Source organism: Chanodichthys erythropterus, chromosome 14 (assembly GCF_024489055.1).
Source record: "Chanodichthys erythropterus isolate Z2021 chromosome 14, ASM2448905v1, whole genome shotgun sequence".
NCBI classification, from domain to species: domain Eukaryota; kingdom Metazoa; phylum Chordata; class Actinopteri; order Cypriniformes; family Xenocyprididae; genus Chanodichthys; species Chanodichthys erythropterus.
The window spans coordinates 28,678,494-28,696,237 of NC_090234.1; the positions used below are offsets into that span (position 1 = coordinate 28,678,494).

At 37.1% G+C, this 17,744-nt stretch overlaps 3 protein-coding genes across 3 annotated transcripts; 1 reads left to right on the plus strand and 2 right to left on the minus strand.

Moving 5' to 3' along the window:
• The first annotated feature begins 68 nt into the window (after positions 1-68).
• Positions 69-6,744, plus strand: lcmt2 (leucine carboxyl methyltransferase 2). The gene is made up of 15 exons (XM_067409016.1): positions 69-86; positions 176-294; positions 609-733; positions 829-910; positions 1,013-1,205; positions 1,404-1,560; positions 1,825-2,014; positions 2,652-2,759; positions 2,870-2,957; positions 3,032-3,268; positions 3,782-4,003; positions 4,226-4,323; positions 4,885-5,072; positions 5,640-5,775; positions 6,571-6,744. Exons 2-15 carry the CDS (start codon positions 253-255, stop codon positions 6,742-6,744), a joined length of 2,040 nt encoding a protein of 679 aa, XP_067265117.1. The 5' UTR covers positions 69-86; positions 176-252.
• Positions 6,745-6,842: 98 nt separating this feature from the next.
• crygs2 (crystallin, gamma S2) lies at positions 6,843-9,684 on the minus strand. The gene is made up of 3 exons (XM_067409017.1): positions 9,676-9,684; positions 8,283-8,525; positions 6,843-7,115 (listed from the first exon to the last, which is right to left on the minus strand). Exons 1-3 carry the CDS (start codon positions 9,682-9,684, stop codon positions 6,843-6,845), a joined length of 525 nt encoding a protein of 174 aa, XP_067265118.1.
• A 1,295-nt stretch (positions 9,685-10,979) lies between these two features.
• tbccd1 (TBCC domain containing 1) lies at positions 10,980-17,385 on the minus strand. The gene is made up of 7 exons (XM_067409501.1): positions 17,015-17,385; positions 15,927-16,258; positions 15,684-15,845; positions 14,322-14,688; positions 13,761-13,947; positions 12,319-12,822; positions 10,980-11,903 (listed from the first exon to the last, which is right to left on the minus strand). Exons 2-7 carry the CDS (start codon positions 16,254-16,256, stop codon positions 11,681-11,683), a joined length of 1,773 nt encoding a protein of 590 aa, XP_067265602.1. The 5' UTR covers positions 16,257-16,258; positions 17,015-17,385; the 3' UTR covers positions 10,980-11,680.
• Positions 17,386-17,744: the final 359 nt, after the last annotated feature.

Consider the following 17,744-nt stretch of genomic DNA (forward strand, 5'->3'; position numbering starts at 1 on the left):
AAATAAATAAATTGAACTAAAAACAACAACAGCAATGTGTTAAAGGTCTGTTTTGCTGTGTCTCAGTACAGACGACCAACGGAAATGTAAACTATACACGTTTATATTTTTGACTCCGAAATTACTTTGCATTAAATTCTTATGTGAGGTTATATTGGAAACGCTTCTGTTACAGAGTAATGTGCGCACCAGCTTCCGCTGTGGTGCTTCCTTGTTGTTTCTCCAGTGAGACTTCCACGTGTGTTCAGAGTAATGCCAGTAAACAGCAAGAGAGAGCAAGGAAAAGATGCTGCTGTGAGTTTGCCAATATTTATATTCTGTTGGGTTTCATTTAAACAGGATAAACTCAGATCCGTGAACTTTAAAAAGGCCAAATATGGCAGTGAAAATATTATACCACTAACAAAAAGTGCTAATAGTATCAGGTACTGTGGTCATGTACCATAGTGCCTTGAAGTATGTAATTCAAAATGAAAAGAAAAAAAACCCACACTTTTCTAAACTTAAACGTATATCACCCAAAAGGAAAGGAAAATTCATGCTCATGTTGTTCCATAATTCCTCTGTGGAATTATTATTACTTTTTTCTGTTTTTCATATTTACTCAGGTGCAGGGGACCAATGACAGCAGTGTGGTCAGTAAGGTGTCAGCAGCGGCACAGGGCTACTTCCATGATGACTTCCTCAAGCATTTTGTGTGCAAGGTGTCAAGAAGAGCTCCACTAATTAATAGGTAAATGTTTAGGAGACAGTTCTTGCTCTTTCAGTGATTATATTCGTATATACAACAGATGTTATATCTGTAATGTGTGTATATTTCTTTGTCAGAGGTTATTATGTGCGCTGGAAAGCAGTTGATCATTGTATGAATCAGTTTCTCCATGCCACAAAGTCCTGCTCGAGGAGACAGGTGGGATGAAATATCCATGTTTTGTGTTTGTGATTTTTTATTATTTTTTTTTTTTTTACTGTCAAAATGAATACTCTGATCATATCCTTCTCTTAATCTCAGATTCTGTCACTAGGAGCAGGGTTTGACTCCCTGTTTTTCCGGCTGCATGCAGAAGGAGCCCTTGGAGGTGTCACAGTTTTTGAAGTTGACTTTCCAGAAGTTGCCCAACGCAAGGCTGACTTGATCAACAGCAATGCTTGTCTAAAGGACACGTTGCCAGATTGGGAGCCTGTCTCAAACCAGCAGACTAGTAGTACGTTCACTGCATTTATAACAAAACATACAACCACTTCAACTGTACTGTATATAAACTGTATTACGCATACAGATATGAGCAAATCTTCCAAGTGAACTTTTGATTAAGGTTGGAGCTAAACTCAGCAGGACAGTGGCTCTCTTGGACCGAACTTGCCTACCCCTGAGTTAGAACATGTTTCTTGCCCATATGTAGATGCTGTGTTCATCAGAAGTGGTCATTATAATCTCATTGGTGTGGATGTCAGGAAGGAGCAGAAGGTGGAGGCGGTTCTGAGCGGAGCTGGGCTGCAGTGGGATGCTCCTACACTTGTCTTGTCAGAGGTGGTGCTGACTTATATGGAAACACAATGGTGAGGATGTGAATTCAACATGATGCAACAATTAGCACATGTGCTCCTGAACCATTGAGCCTTGGTGCTCATTCCATAGATGCAGGTTTGAGTCCCGCCTGCAACATATCCTGTTCTCAATGCTTTTCTGTCTCTCCAGTAGTTTCCTTATATTTTTTGTACTATACCTGTTTAACAAAAAAGAGACATATTAACTTTTGAGCTAACCGGTTATTGCATTTTTAACTTGTAGTTCACTTTATTTTGTTTGTGATTTTTCTCTAGGTCAGATGCTGTGATTGGCTGGACTGCCAAGCTCTTTCCACAGTCTATGTTTGTGATGTATGAACAGATCCACCCAGATGACCCATTTGGCAGGGTCATGCAGAACCACTTCCTGAAGCTCAACTCCACCATACATGCTCTCAAACAGTATCCACACACTGTCGCTCAGACACAGAGATTCATACAGAAGGTATGCTGATTTTTTTTTTTTTTTTTTTTTTCATAGTATGTAGCCATGTTATAAGCAGGATAATATCACTGGTTATTATCCAGCATAAACATCTTCAGAGTAAGACCTGACCTAGTCACCGTGTCAGGTGTATTTTATGATAATGACTGGCTCACTGTACATAATAATTTGTAGATATTCTACATTTTATAAGCATAAAGTAAATCATTTTAATTAGCTCATGTCAGTGTCAGTAGGTGTCAATCATTTTTTAACTAATTAATTAAATTATTAAATCTATATATTTTTATTCAGCATGGATGCATTAAACTGACAAAAAATGAAAAAAAGACATTTTTTAATATTATAAAAGATTTCTATTTCAAATAATGCTGTTCTTTTGATCTTTCTATTCATCAAAATAGAAAATATAAATGAAAAATAGAAATGTTTCTTGAGCAGCAAATCATCATATTAGAATGATTTCTGAAGGATCATTTGACAATTAAGACTGGAGTAATGATGCTGAAAATTCAGCCATCACAGGAATAAATAATATATTAAATGAATAAAATTTAAGTTAAAGATATTTTAAATTGTAATAATATTTCACACTTGATTTTCAGTAAGACAGGTAACTGATCTCTATTTGCCACAGGGCTGGGAAAAATGTGTCTGTCTGGATATGAACCAGTTCTACTTTGACCTTCTTCCTGAAGATGAGAGGCAGAGAGTCGAGGGACTGGAGCCTTTTGATGAGTTTGAGGTGAAAAAACGGCCCCATTCCCATCAAAGACTTTTAAATAATCCCAATTATGACCACTGAATCTGATCAAATGCCTAATCTTAGACCTGTGTTTATCTTAATGATATCAGGAATGGCACCAGAAGTGTTCTCATTACTTCATCCTTTCAGCCTCCAAAGGCTCTGTGACCAATCAAGCCCTTCTTATGCTACCAAAGTGTAAGTATTGGTGAAATATTTGTGTTAAATGAGAAGGTATGGTGCAGAGGTACATGTGTTCTTTTCACTTCTAGCGCCCTCCATTCCACACATGACTCCTCAATGGGCTGAGCATCTTCCTCTGGTTATTCAGCCCATATGTGGGTCTCCAGGTATAGAGGCTCTTGGTATGGCCTCTGTAGTACTGGCCCCTGGAAACATCCTTCTCACCGGAGGCTGTGGGAGAAGCGGAAGAGACACTGTAGCGAGGGTCCTGATCAAAGAGCAGGGTGGCTGGAAATGTGCCTGTGTGGAGGCTCGTGGAGACACAGGTGATTTGATCAATGCTCTCTTTTTTGCCATTGCTAATGGTTTCCTTATTGTAATTTTTCGAAATAAACTGTTTGACTTGTCAGTTAATAATTGAACACACTTTGTCAAGTCAAGTCAATTTTATTTGTATAGCGATTTTCACAAACGCATTGTTTTAAAGTAGCTTTACAGAAATTCACGATGTTACTGTTTATAATATTTTAATGCCTTATTGTCCATATTTAGCTGTTTATAGGATGATTTGCATATGGTGATGATATAAACAATCAAACAGTTGACTATATTGTATTTATCGCTTTATGTGAGTGTACTGTATTTATGCGGATAACACTGGACATATTTATAGTAGTTGTAAGTTGCTTTTATTAATACATTGTAAGGTTATATGAAAATCTGTAAGGTTCAAAATGTATGAAATCTCTTAAGGTTTTGTTTAATTTATAACCGTCTGGAATAGTGACAAGCTTATTATGTATGCATGCATATCTTTGTTTCAAATTTCTTATCCTTAGTGGTGGGTCTTTATCAGACGTTGACCTCTATCCCTGGTGGTGGAGTGGTCCTCTTGGGCGGCAGAACTTCTCCACTCAATCCAACAGGCAGCATTGTGTGGGTGAACTTTGACCTTGGTGATCAGCAAAGTTCCGTACAGCTGTCATTTAAGAACATGGTTTGTACAGGCACTGGTCCAAAGCCACGATGGAGACACACATCGACCTTAATATGTTATAATGGTGAGTGTGTGTGTGTGTGTGTGTGTGTGTGTGTGTGTGTGTGTGTGTGTGTGTGTGTATTATATATATATATATATATATATATATATATATATATATATATATATATATATATATATATATATATATATATATATATATATATATATATATATATATATTATATTTTCATTTGCATTGTAAGGAGCAAAAAAATAACTTCTTATTAACGTATCATTTCAGATAAGACGTTTATATTTGTGTTTGGAGGACGTACAGAGAAGGATCCAGTTCTAGGTGACTTACATTTCCTGTGTTTGGAGGACAAGCACTGGACTGAGGCACGTATTAAAACCTAATGAAAACATACATACAATTGGACATTGAGTTTGGTGTTCGCAGATGTTGCAAAACTATTGAAACTGTTGAAAATTGTAATTTCTCTTGATTCCATCCATTCCATTTTTTACTTGGTAGTGAAAACAGGGATTGCCCCATCTGTGAAGGGGTACACTACTATTTGAAAGATTGAAAGAAAGGGATTTTTTTGGGAGTTTGTGCTTCTTTTTATGGAAATTTTTGTGGAATCCATGATAATTTTTGCCATGATTCTTTGATAAATATAAAGAACAAAACATTTATTTGAAATAGAAATCTTTTTGAACATTATAGATGTCTTTACTGTCAAATTTGATGAATATGTTGCATCTTTGATTAAAAGTATTAATTTGTTTCATTAAAAAAAAAAAACTCCTGACCTCAAACTTTGAATGGTAGTGTAAATCCCCTGCCTATATTTTGGCTAGGTTATCTTGTTAGAGAAGAATCATGTTACTGCCTATATATTGGAATAGCCTTCATGTCTGGAGGGTGATTGTTTGAGAATCTTTTGTTTCAATTAGATTACAGTTGTTGGTGCCGTTCCGGAAGCCCGTCATTCCCATTCAGCTTGTCCCTATGGAGGGGGTCTTGTGATATTTGGAGGTTTAGGGAAAGGAGGAAGACCTCTCGGTGATGTTTTTTACCTGAGACCTACATCATCGGGTTTCTGCTGGGAGACAAAGAATTTGCATCCACTTCCAGTGCCCAGGTTCAAAACCACTCACTTCTCTCTCTCTTTTTTTGAAATATATGATTTATTACTTAAGGGATAGTTCACCCAAAAATGAAAATTCTGTCATCATTTACTTGCCCTCAAGTTGTTCCAAACCTTTATGAATTTCTTCTGCTGAACACAAAAGAGGATATTATGAAGAATATGGGTAACCTAACAGCTGTTGGAACCCACTGACTTCCATAGTATGGAAAGAAATACCATGGAAGTCATTGGGGTCCATCTACTGTTTGGTTACTGACATTCCTTATGATATATTTTTTTTGTGTTCAGCAGAAAAAAATTAATACAGGTTTGGAACAACTTGAGAGTTGGGTGAACTATCCCTTTATTCTGATGTATTTCTAGGAAGACTCTATTCACTCCCAGTCCCCCCCACCCCCCAATCTTTTGAATGTACTACACAAAGTTATTTGTAGCAAACTCAATTCACATTCACACTTTATTTGGGTGTGGGAAATGTAAAGAATGTGTCATATACTGTATATAAGATGTGTGCCACCTCTAAGTGATCGACATCACAGTCTTATCCTCTACTTTCAGATATTCCCACTCAGCCCATGTAATTAATGAGAAATTGGTTGTGGTTGGTGGAGTTTGGATTCAGGCTGATGGAGTACCAGGAGTTGCTGTAATAAATCTGAACACTGGGAGTTGTGTGGAGATCCAGCTGGATACCGTAAGTTACTCTGCTCATGGGCTCCACAGGTGTTAATGGTTTATAATAAACTTTTGCCTCAAATCTCATTGGATGATCCACTAAATAGGCATAATAAAACAGATATTTTTGACTCTAAATTCTTATGTTCTGCAAAATCCACATATGCACAAATTCTGTTAATGCAGGATGTTGCTATGTTGCTTGGCAACAAGTTCTATTCACATTATGCATCACTGTAACCATAAATATTAAGATATGTATGCTATACTAGCGTTCCTATGTGTTGTATCTTTATAATTGTGGTGTGGACTATTCACTTAGAGCGATTTTTAAGTCTTTATGATTATGGTTATTGTTCTTGGTGTGAAAAGGCCTTTGGACTTATGAACTATATTACTTGATGAAAGAATTGTTCGATCAGTAATATTAATAAATTAAATTAAAAATAAATTGCTGTCATTGCTGTTTTATAATGGATCTCCGAGGTCATGGAAAACCCAGAAATTTTAAATGTGTGATTTTCAGGCCTGGAAAAGTCAGGGAGATCATTAAATTCTTTAAGAAAATGTATATGATTTAAAAAAAATCTCCATGCAATTATTGCTGACTGGGAACCCACTTTATAAAAACAATAAGCAATGTATTGTAATTCCTGTAGCTGACTAATTAATTTCAAATTCACAGTTTTCCTATTTAAAAAATAAACTAATAAACCTTAGAAAACCTATAGTTTTAAAATGCATAGCAGTTTTCATTAACCTCCATAAATATTTGTCATGGTTTATCTGTGTTCCTTGTTTTGTTATATTTCAGTCATCTGTGCCTTGGCCTCTTATGCTGCATTCATTCTGCTCTGAGGTGCTGGACCCTGAGGGGACTGAGATGGTGCTCATTGGTGGAGGAGGAAACTGTTTCTCATTTGGAACTCATCTCAATCTCAACCCTGTAACTGTGGACCTAAGTCCAATACTTTGCTATTCAAATTAGTCAGATCACCAGTAGTGTGTCTCCAGCCAAACTTTATTTTAGCCAGAATTCAATTTAGTGTCACAGCCACATAGCATAAGTGTTGTGACATGGAAACATCACTCTGTGAAGCGACGGAAAGACTGCACTGTAGGACAGACTGCGCCCCAGTCCACTGGTTTGCGGTAGTTGCCCTTCTCCAGGAAGTACTGGTGGCCACGATAGTTGGGATGCTCGTAGAAGATCCAGTAACCGTCCAGAACTTTGCAGGAATGGACCTCTCTCAGACGGAACCTCTCCACCACAGATGGGCAGTCTTCAATGGACTCTATGGCCTGGCCTGTGAAGTCGGGCTTGTCATACAGCTGAACCTTGTACTGCATTCCACTTGTCTGCATGGGTCGGATGGGTTTGGGAAAGAGGTGGAAATATTTGTGTGAGAGGGTTGGCAAGAAGACACATGGATTAAGATGGCAACTGTAATACTTAAAGACCTTCATAAGCATTTTTGGTAAATTAATGTAAAAAATGTTTTATCTTGATTGTTAGTATCCACTGATTTGCTATGGAAAATTTTCAAGATGCATATTCAAATAATAGTATTGATGCCTGTGAAATATTCATACAGGCCTTCATGGCAGAAACTGTTCTGATATTTTTTGGATTCAACATGTCATATTTTTTTATGAGTTGTGTCTGTGTTGAAGAAGATGTCAAAACAAACTAAATTAAAGAGAATTACATTGACCTGAAATGTAATTTAGTCCTGTGTGTGGTCCATTAATTGAAACAAGCTGAATGTTTGCTTACGTTACACATACAAGTGTGGTCTTTCAACAAAGACTGAATCAAATATACAGCAGGCCATATGGTAATTGATCTATTGGCAAAAGCCTTGGAGCCTAATAAGTTAACTGGACATAACAGTCAGAAAAGGTCTATATATGACCTTCCACTACTCGTACCGTTTCAGGCTTTTATTATTCTTTAACCCAGAATTGAATTCAATTAGCACAGCATTGTGAAACACTTTGTTCATTATGACCAGTCTAAAAACACAGCAAATCATATTTGTTCCAATCTATAAACCATTTCAAAGACTATAGAATAACATAAGACATGTCACTCTTATTGTTTTGAATGGGAGAAAGTGTAACGCGTAATATGGCGGAATAAGTCCCGCCTTCAAAATAAGAGAAATGAGGCACAAGAGACGCGCATTTAGGTCTGCGCATGCGCATTAGCTTGATCCAACCTAAAAAAATAGTTTTTTGTCATGATTCGAGCGTTTTGAAAAAAAATTATGAGACAGTTGTCAGATTTCACTGGTGATTTCAAATATGAAATGTAATCGAAAGCTTGGCAAACAGCTTTGGAGAATTTGATGTTTCCCCATTCAAAGAGATAGGAGCTGCATGGTTGCCCAAGAGGCATTTCAAAGATGGCCGCCAAGTGAAATGACTTGTCTTAAGCGGTCTTAAGGGACTTTGACCATTTAAGTATTTGAAAAAGCTTTGTCACTAATGCACACTGCTGGATGCAGTACTAGTTGAACTTACAAAGCGGATAAGCTTGCAGGAGCTGAGACAGTCATTGAGGCCCATCCAGCCCAGGTACTCAGGATACTCCCCCCTGGTTAGCAGATACCGGTTACCTGTGTAGTTGGGCCGCTCATAAACCACCCAGGCGCCGCTCTCCACGCGAATAGAGTTGCAGCGGCTAAGGTAGTTATGGAAGTCGGAGCAGTCGCTGTCACACTCGTAACGGCGGCCCTGAAAGTTCTTGTCCTCAAAAAACACAATCTGAAATACATTGAGATGATGTTGAAAGGCATTGTTGTACATAACCAACCTAGTATCATTTAAAAATTGATAAGATTTTTGGCCATGTTCATGCTGGTCTTGGCTGGTTGCCTAACAGGCAATGTAGATTTTTATCTTTTATACATTTTTGGTTCTCCTATCCTCTGATTTGCTCTGGAGAATATTCATCAGCTGGTCTAACTGCAATATTAACAAGCTTAACCAGCTACCAATAGTATTAGTCAGTCTGTTATGGCAGCAAAAAACCAATATTATCCGTCTGGGCAGGCCTAATGGTTAGAGAGTCAGACTTGTAACCCGAAGGTCACGGGTTCAAGTCTCGGTACTGACAGGAAATGTAGGTGGGGGGAGTGAATGAACAGCACTCTCTTCCACTCTCATTACCCACAACTGAGGTGCCCTTAACCCCCAATCGCTCCCCATGTGCCGCAAATATTGCTTCGGGTGTGTGTCCACGGTGTGTGTGTGTGTGTTTAGTACTCACTGCTGTGTGTGTGCACTTGGATGGGTGAAATGCAGAGCATAAATTCTGAGTAATTCTGACACCATACTTGGCCACATGTCACCAAAACCACCAATGATCAATTTGGAATTTAAACTAGTCCAAAATGGTCTGTGCTGTCTTTTTATAAACGTAACTTAATTAAACACAATCCTACAGTACCAATCTGACTGCAAGCCAAGACATTTAGGAAAGATAGGTTTCTCCTATCAAAAATAGTTTTAAAAGCCAGTGTCATCATTTAGGCATCGCATTCCAATACACAAAAAAATTACACTTTTGAATTCCTGATGTATGCATGAGGTATCAACAGTATCACAGCATTCCTATTTGCTAGGTAGTTTTATTTAGTCATTTTCTTCTCAAAAATATTTTTAAAGACATTTTTTTTTAAATGATTTGTGAATGTAAAGTTAATGGAACTATCATATCCTTATATAACATATCCATAATTGTGCTAAACAACTCAATAAGGCTGAGAAACAACAAAAAGTGACAAATACAATTAAACAAAGTGTTAACCAACTTAACCCACTGACATTCTAAATAAATAAATATTATTCAATTATGCAACTAGGCTAGATTTTCAGCATCTTTTCCATTATAGTCAAGTGATTTTCTACTCACCCTGCCCATCTTGAATATTGTATTAAGGCTTGTCTGGAGGAGTTGTCTGAAGTCCAGAGTGAATGTTTATGGGGCTGTTTAAATATGCAGCTCCCAACGTCAAAATGAGCAGGAGGGGAGGGCCAGATATTCACTTTGTCATGAAAATGAGATCCAAAAATCGAGTCAGTGATTCTAGCACTATTCAGGGTTTTTTCCAGAAAAGCAAATGGGGATTAAAGGATAATGACTAGCTTGGCACAGGCATTCATTCACCCTGGAAAGGCACTGCAACCCACAACTGGACCAACCTGAACCACAACAAACGCAGCACAGTGGCCAGCATCTGATGCCAAGAGCACTGCCAAATAAAGAGCCCAGACTCATTGGATTGTCATGCCATGCTGAATGGCACTCATAACCCTGGCTCAGCTCTTTTCAACAGCACAGCCACTGGCAAATGAACCAACTAACTAAACTAAATCTGGAGAAAATTAGTGGTTTGCATATAGATTCATGAACAGGCAGTGATAATTTAGGTTATAAATGACAAATATACACTGAAATATTGTGTTTTATAAAGTAACATATGGTAAACATATGCTGTGTCAAAATATGCACACTTCCCTACTACAAAATTATTGTGATGATGAGTCAGATGTATGAAGACTTGGTGAACAACACCCAATTGTATTTGGTACGATTCTGAAGTGTGCAGCTATCTATAATGTAAGGCTGAGAGAAATAAGTATACGTAAGTATAACATAAGTATACTATAAGTACTAAAACAGTTGAATCCTTGTGGATAAATCATGCTTGCCTAACAGTACAACAATGCCAACTTGGCGGACTTAGTATTTAAACTATTATATTGCATACCAGTGTTGTTATTGTTAACTAATACTAAAGATATTTAAAATGTTTTTCAGAAATTGAAATAAAGCTGAAATCAAATAAAATATATATATTAGAGGGGAAAAAAATTAAACTTAAAATACTATAATTGTATATTATTAACTCTAAAATAACACTGCTGCAGAATTTAAAAAAATATCTAAATTAAAAAATTCAAAATTATCAGTGCTTGTGGTCAAATTCAGTACATACTTATTAAAGTACTAGACTGCACATACTATCAAATTTTAAAATAATTTGCTTTTTAAGAACACATTTCACTAATTTTCTATTCAGAAAGCCAAAGCTAATTGATTTGATAAGGCCATTAAAGCTCATGGTTTTCATAGAGTCTAAAGTCCAAAAAGCATTTCTTTACCTGTTCAGCTAAATCCAAATATAAAAAAGTGCTAGTTTATTAAACACCCAACCCATTTCACCTTTAATAAACTTAATTGTTTGTATCAAAAAATGTTTGTTCAAAAATAATTAAAATGTTCACTTAAGACATGAATACATCCAAGAGACATATTAAGTGACAGCATTATGGAATCTGTATTGTGAAGATACAGTAATAGTGCAATTACAGTGTAAGGCATTGTGAACATACAAAGGAGAAATATAAACATTCATACTGGCCATGAGATTTCTGAAGACAATAGCTGCAAACTCTTCAGTGAGTGTATGCGTACCAGTTGACCATATGACATTTGTCAATAATTACAGTACATACACAATACACATACACAGACTACACAAATCTCTTCCCTGTTCCCTCTAAATTCATATGAGGGCAGTAATTGTTCCCTTTCCTGCTTTAATTAAATAAGACTCTCTTATGGTGATATTTTCAACGTATCAACCTCTGGAATGACTGGTGTCTTATAACGGAAAGTAACATAAGACTTCAACTATCAGACACCTGCAGCAATAATACACACTACAGAAACTCTACAAAATAATCCAGCATAGATTTCTCTAGAGGTCAACAGTGTGAAAGAACACAACATTCCTGTCAAAATACAGCATTGTTTTTTATACATGGATTGTTTTTGACTGCCTTCGTACCAGAAGAGGAAGTCTGAGAATCAGTTTTTGGAAAGAGAGTGTTTTGATTGTTTAGCTGTTCTCTTAGCAAACCGTTGGAGCCCATCCCATTGCCTGTTCAGATGATTGATCTTTCAGTACATTTAGTCCAGAGTTGGAAGTGTGGCTTGAAGGCCAGTGGTCCACAGAGGTGGAGGGGGTGAGGGCAGAAGGGAGGAGACTGTCCAGCTCTTGTCTTTGTCCCGTTTCGAGCAACCACTCATGAAACTTCTGCTCCACTAAGGCCTGAAATTGCCGCCTCTGAACCCTATAAGACAACAAAGATGCAATACATCACTACTGAATGTCTCAAAAAGAACAAACTTATTGCCCAGGTTATTATTATGGAGTTACAATGACAATTTCACGTCCGATATCCACTCTAACATTAATAACGTTTATATATGCCTACTGCATATAGCAGAAAATGTGTTTAGTATAACCCCAAATAGCCATCTTTATATGTGAAAATAAATATAAAATAAAAAAATATTACTCTAAAATAATAAAATACTAATATAATTAATAAAAATACAAACACATACTATATTACGATCGATAGATAGATTGATACCCAAAATTGGGGTGTATCACAAAGTCTAAGCCCATGTGTACTCTATTTTCATCTAAAATGAACTAAAAACATAATTGAAGCCTTGAAAGGAACAGAAAAGTGGACTCACTTGTTCAAGTGTGCTTCCTTCACAGTCTTCTGCCATTCCTCTATCGCCTTCTCTCTGCCCTCCACAGCCTTCTGGTAGTCTGCCGGGAGGTCCCAAGGGAACTCACAGTTATCCCCCTCCATTTGGAAAGGTATCACCAGCGGATAAAACTCAGAGGGGGGCTGGATGCGGTAGCAGCCTGTGTCTGAAGCGCAACCCTCTGCTCCAAACAGCAGTGGCCGGTCCCATAAATTGGGAACCACAGCTAGGCCCACACTAGCCATGTGGTCCTCTAAACTGGGATAATGTGTGTGGAAGGGGCCCAGAGTGAGAGACACATTTCCAGGAAGGAGAAGGGGTCGAGTGGGGGTGAGGCAATGGATTGTGCAGTCAAAGGAGCCGCCTACAGTCAGACGGCCGGCCACACATACCACACGAACGTTCTCACAGCTCTGAACGTGGACGGTGGTCCCTACCGGGCCAAGCACCACTGTACTGTTCCTGCACTTATCCAAGGTCACAGACCTGAAAGATAAAGCAAAGATGTTGACACAGTACTAAACAAACACAACAAAAATTACTAATCGACGTCAGACTGACATTTATTTTGACTGCAAAGCCTGGTAAAGTAAGGATAGATCCAATGCTGTGGTTATTAGAATGGTTGACTACAGGGATGGGTCAATTCTTGATCAATACAATGAATCCGGATTGATCCTGATATTTTCTTTCTTGAATCAATTCTGAGCTTAGTTTTAACAGCAGATGGCACTCTAGGCTAGTTTTTAACTGCACATTCTCAAATGCTCACCAGGAAGCCTGCTGGACAGTGCTTGTGCGTTCGGCTGAGTCATGCAAGTGTTTAAACATACTTGCACCTCTGCTCAGAATGCTTTTATGAAGAGAGATTTGTAATTTGCTTCAACCTTTTTGAACTTTATGAATGATTATTTTAGGTTTAAGTGGTGTGTGTAAAGGAACTGGAAGAAGGCAGTGTAGGAGTGTTTCTAAAGCATGTACAGTAGTGCCATCTGCTGTTAAAAACTAAGCTCAAAATCAATTCGACATCAGAAAAAATAATTTTGTCAAAATATCTAAATAAATGAATAACCATATTTAAAAGGAGACATAGGATACTGCAAATGGCCTTAAAAATGACAAAAATGACAAACATATTGCTCAGGTGCTTATTAAGGAGTTACATTACAATTTCACATCTTTGATAATCTTTGTAAATAAATATATTGCAGCAAATCTGTGCTCAAAAGCAGTTTATGATCTCTAAAATAAATACGATACATACACAAATGTTAACTGTACAGACAGTAAACTAATATAATATAATATAATATAATAGACTGACAGAGAGAATCTTCTGTCATGGAATGCACTACAAAAAAGTGCATTTGATACCCAATTGACAATAAAAGTGCATTAAGTAAAGTGATAAAGTGATTCCTCACCGCAGAGGAGAGAGAAGGTAGATGAAAGCCTCACTGCAGCGGTGGAGTTTGATGTTGGCATCATTCAGTTTTTCAGAGTCTTTGGCCAACGTCTGTTTGCAAACCTGTGACATGAGCACCAGTCGACTTCCTGGAGGAGCCACGTGGGTGTTTCTGAATATTTTGGCTTTCTTCAAAGTGCCCTCTACTACAAAACAAAACATGAGGAGTTAGTGATACTACCAATCAAGTAAACCATCCATCAATTCAAGCTAAACCAGACAAATACAAAGGAATCATTATATATATTTCTTTCTCCCCCGAAGGTTCACTTATAATATTAGTCAAGGTTTTTACAGCCATTTTTCACTCTCCCTTAAGTCATTTTTTCTTCTTTTTGCTACTGTAACTTTAGCATTTCTATGTAAACAACCTCTTTGCATATGAAAAACATGTGTTCCCTTGCATATACAATTGACATGAAATGAAACTAAACCACAAATATTCTTAACGCACGTTTGGAAATTTAAAGATAAAATAACACCTACAACTTTATTTCCTTGACGAGAACTTCCAGTTTACCTTGTATGGCCCATGCCAGTTTCTTGCCTGACTGTGAGAAGGTGGAAATGCCAAAGGGGTTGAGGCAGAGAGCCTGACGCAGAAACCCCTGGAACTGCTGCAGAGAATAGGAGCGGCTGAGTTTGGAGAATCCCGCCTGGGACTGCAGCGCTGAGCGGCTGAGGAGCTTGTGGATCGGGTGCACAGTACGGCTGTGGCTCACAGAACCTTCCAGCAATAGACTGAGGCTTTCGATGGCCTCTGAAGTGAGCTGGCTGTCACGCAGAACCTGTCCTGAACTGCTCAGCTGCCCTGGTTCCACTAGCAACTCCAAGAGCTCAGCCAAGTGTGTCTGGATGAAAGCAAGATGAGCCTGGTCATCCCAGTTCTGGAGAAACAGAATAAATAAATAAACTGTTATGCAAAGGATAAACAAAAATTACGCAGGTGGAATTATCTCTATACACAAGCCTTACACACAACAAACTGATATTTCCTACATGGTACAGGCATAAATGTAATGTATACATGAGTAACAAGTTAAACATTCAAGAAGACATACACGAGTGAATCTGATGATATGTATACACTGATGATGTCTGAGGATACATTTACATGAAGAAAAATATTTTTTAATGTTTATTTTTATATTATATTCATGAAAATGAAGCACATTCCCCAAATTCCAATAAAAAATAAAGAATTTTTTTTATTATATACAATTTTTAACTATTTGTACATACACTGTTCAAAAGTTTGAGGTTGGTAATATTTTTTTCATGTTTTTGAAAGAAGTCTCTTATGCTCAGCATTTATTTGATAAAAAAAATACAGTAAAAACAGTAATATTATAAAATATTGCAATTTAAAATATCTCTTTTATATTTAAATATAATAATTATAGTAGTTTATTCCTGTGTTGGCATAGCTGAATTTTTAGCATCATTACCCCAGTCGTCACTGTCACATGATCCTTCAGAAATCATTTTAATATGCTGATTTGGTGCTCAAGAAACATTTCTTATCATCATCTGTGCAATTTTTTTCCAGGATTCTTTGATTAATAGAAAGCTCAAAAGAATGGCATTTATATATAATTTTAAAGAGACTGATTTTATAACAACATATAAGTCTTTACTGCCACTTTTGATTAATTTAATGCATCCTTGCTGAATAAAAGTATTCATTTATAAACAAAAAATACTGAAACCAAACTTTTAAATGGTTGTGAACAAAAAACACACTGTTTATTGCATTGAATATGTCATTAAAAATAACGCCAATGCAAATAATACATTAATGTTTTTACAATAAGAATTTCCTATTTTTCTTTTGATTTATGGTGAAACATGACTCATGTTTTCATAAGATTCACCCACACACCTTATTTTGGGAGCTTATTTTGGTGTCTCTCTCAGAGGAGGAAGAGGGAGATCGTGATCTGGGACTTGGCCACTCTTCCCCGATCAGTGATGTGCGGAGAGAGATTCGGTTCAGTTGCTGTAGATACAGGAAGAGTAGAAACTGCAGAGTGTCTACTGACAGCTAAAGGAAGACAAAGAGAAAAAACTTCAGTACAGCAGAACTGCAATACTGTCTAACAGCACTACAACATTTTGTCATTACCTGACAACGCTGTCTGTCAAGTTCCTTAGGACTATGGCATTGAGATAGAGCTTCTGCCCACTCTAATCTCTGCTCTGCAGAACGAGGCATCAACAGATCAAAAGTTTCAAAATACAGCCAGGCAAGCTCCTCTGCCAGCTGCAGTTTGCCACAAGCGATGTGTCGCCACATGTGCCAGCCAAGCCTGGGGAAACAGCCGTCCCGTGTCCGGACGTAACTGGCCATCTTGCGCAGATAATGCATGCTGAATTTGCTTGGGGCTGTGGCGGGAAGCACCCCGATCAGGAAGGGCTCCAGACGTGGCCATACACATGCTGTGTATTTGTCCATTACTATAGAAGAAAAGAGATTTGTTGAAATGAGTGAGCTGGTTCAGGAGAAATCACCAAATCCCCATTAAAGTGGCTGTGCAATAATGTGCTTGCATAAGTGATAATGTACTGACAAATTGCATAATATGTTAAAGGAAACACTAATCTGAATGTAAAGAGATGGTCAGGGAAGGTTAGTAGTAGAAACGTTTAGAGTTGTTGGTAACAATACAACTTGAAAGTCATGGTAGGAATGTCACCATATCTAACCTTTCGGAGACAGATCTACAGAAGATAAAGTCATGCAATTTTCTAAGTAACCACTTGATGGTCGTGTTGAAATCAACTTTCAATTTTTCCATGACAACTACAGCATCCCAGTATCAAGATGCTAGTCAGCAAACTTTTTTATTAATAGCAATAATAAAAAATTAATTATATTTGCTTACAAATTATCAACAATTGTATAAGATATGCCTTATCTTTTATCAATTCCATAGTGACTGAAGTGTATTTTTTATGTCATATCCACTCAGCTGTAAAGCAATGTTCAATTTTTTCTTAATTAAATGTTTATAAAATGGTTTCCTTGCCCCTGAAATCAATATTTAGTTTAAACGTTCCAGCACATGTACAAATATTAATATAAGATATCTGTATTACCAATTTTACTCTTGATGTCAGTATTTTGATCAATCATCCAACTTTACGACAAGTTTAGCAACATCTTTTTTTTAAAAAAACTACACAAATGGACTTAGATTTCACTCTCCTTACCTGACCATTGAAAGCTTTATGGCTTCAAAAGGTGGTCATCTTAGTTTCAAGGGTTAAAATCTATTTAAACATATATAAATATATATGTAAACTGAAATGCTTTCCGACGCTGTCCACACTGATGGGCGCGCGACCCGATACCAAACGGAAAAGCCACGCGAACGCGCGCTGTTGTGCCGCTTAAAACTTCATTGTTTTCATCTTTTTATTCACTCCACCATTATTAGATGTCTAGACAATCACCAACCCGTCACCTTAGATTATTAAAAATAATTCAAGGCCTAATATATATGTAAAGTCTCTACAGCAATATAATCTCTAAAAAACAAACAACGATAAAACAGAGCAACTGTTCCTGAGCGGTTGCCATGTTTGCGTCACAACGTGACGTAACACAAATCGTTCTGTGGAGCCCGGCTTCATTTCAATATAAAAGCCATGGTCTATCTATTGAGTAGATATATATGTCTTTACAAAAATAGTAGGAGTTAAAAACACAATTTGATCACGATGATCAAATAATATTTGGTGTTATTTATTAATATTGAATTATTTTTCGATACTATGAATTATTTCTGAACAAAGTACAAAGAAAGCCTTCTGTTAGGAGCGCTTGTCCAGATTTCAAAATAAAAGTTAATCTAAAAATCTACCTATTGATGTAAGAGACATTAAACTATTTATACTTTCATCCATTTAACCTAATTTAACTGTTATTCTTAGAAATATT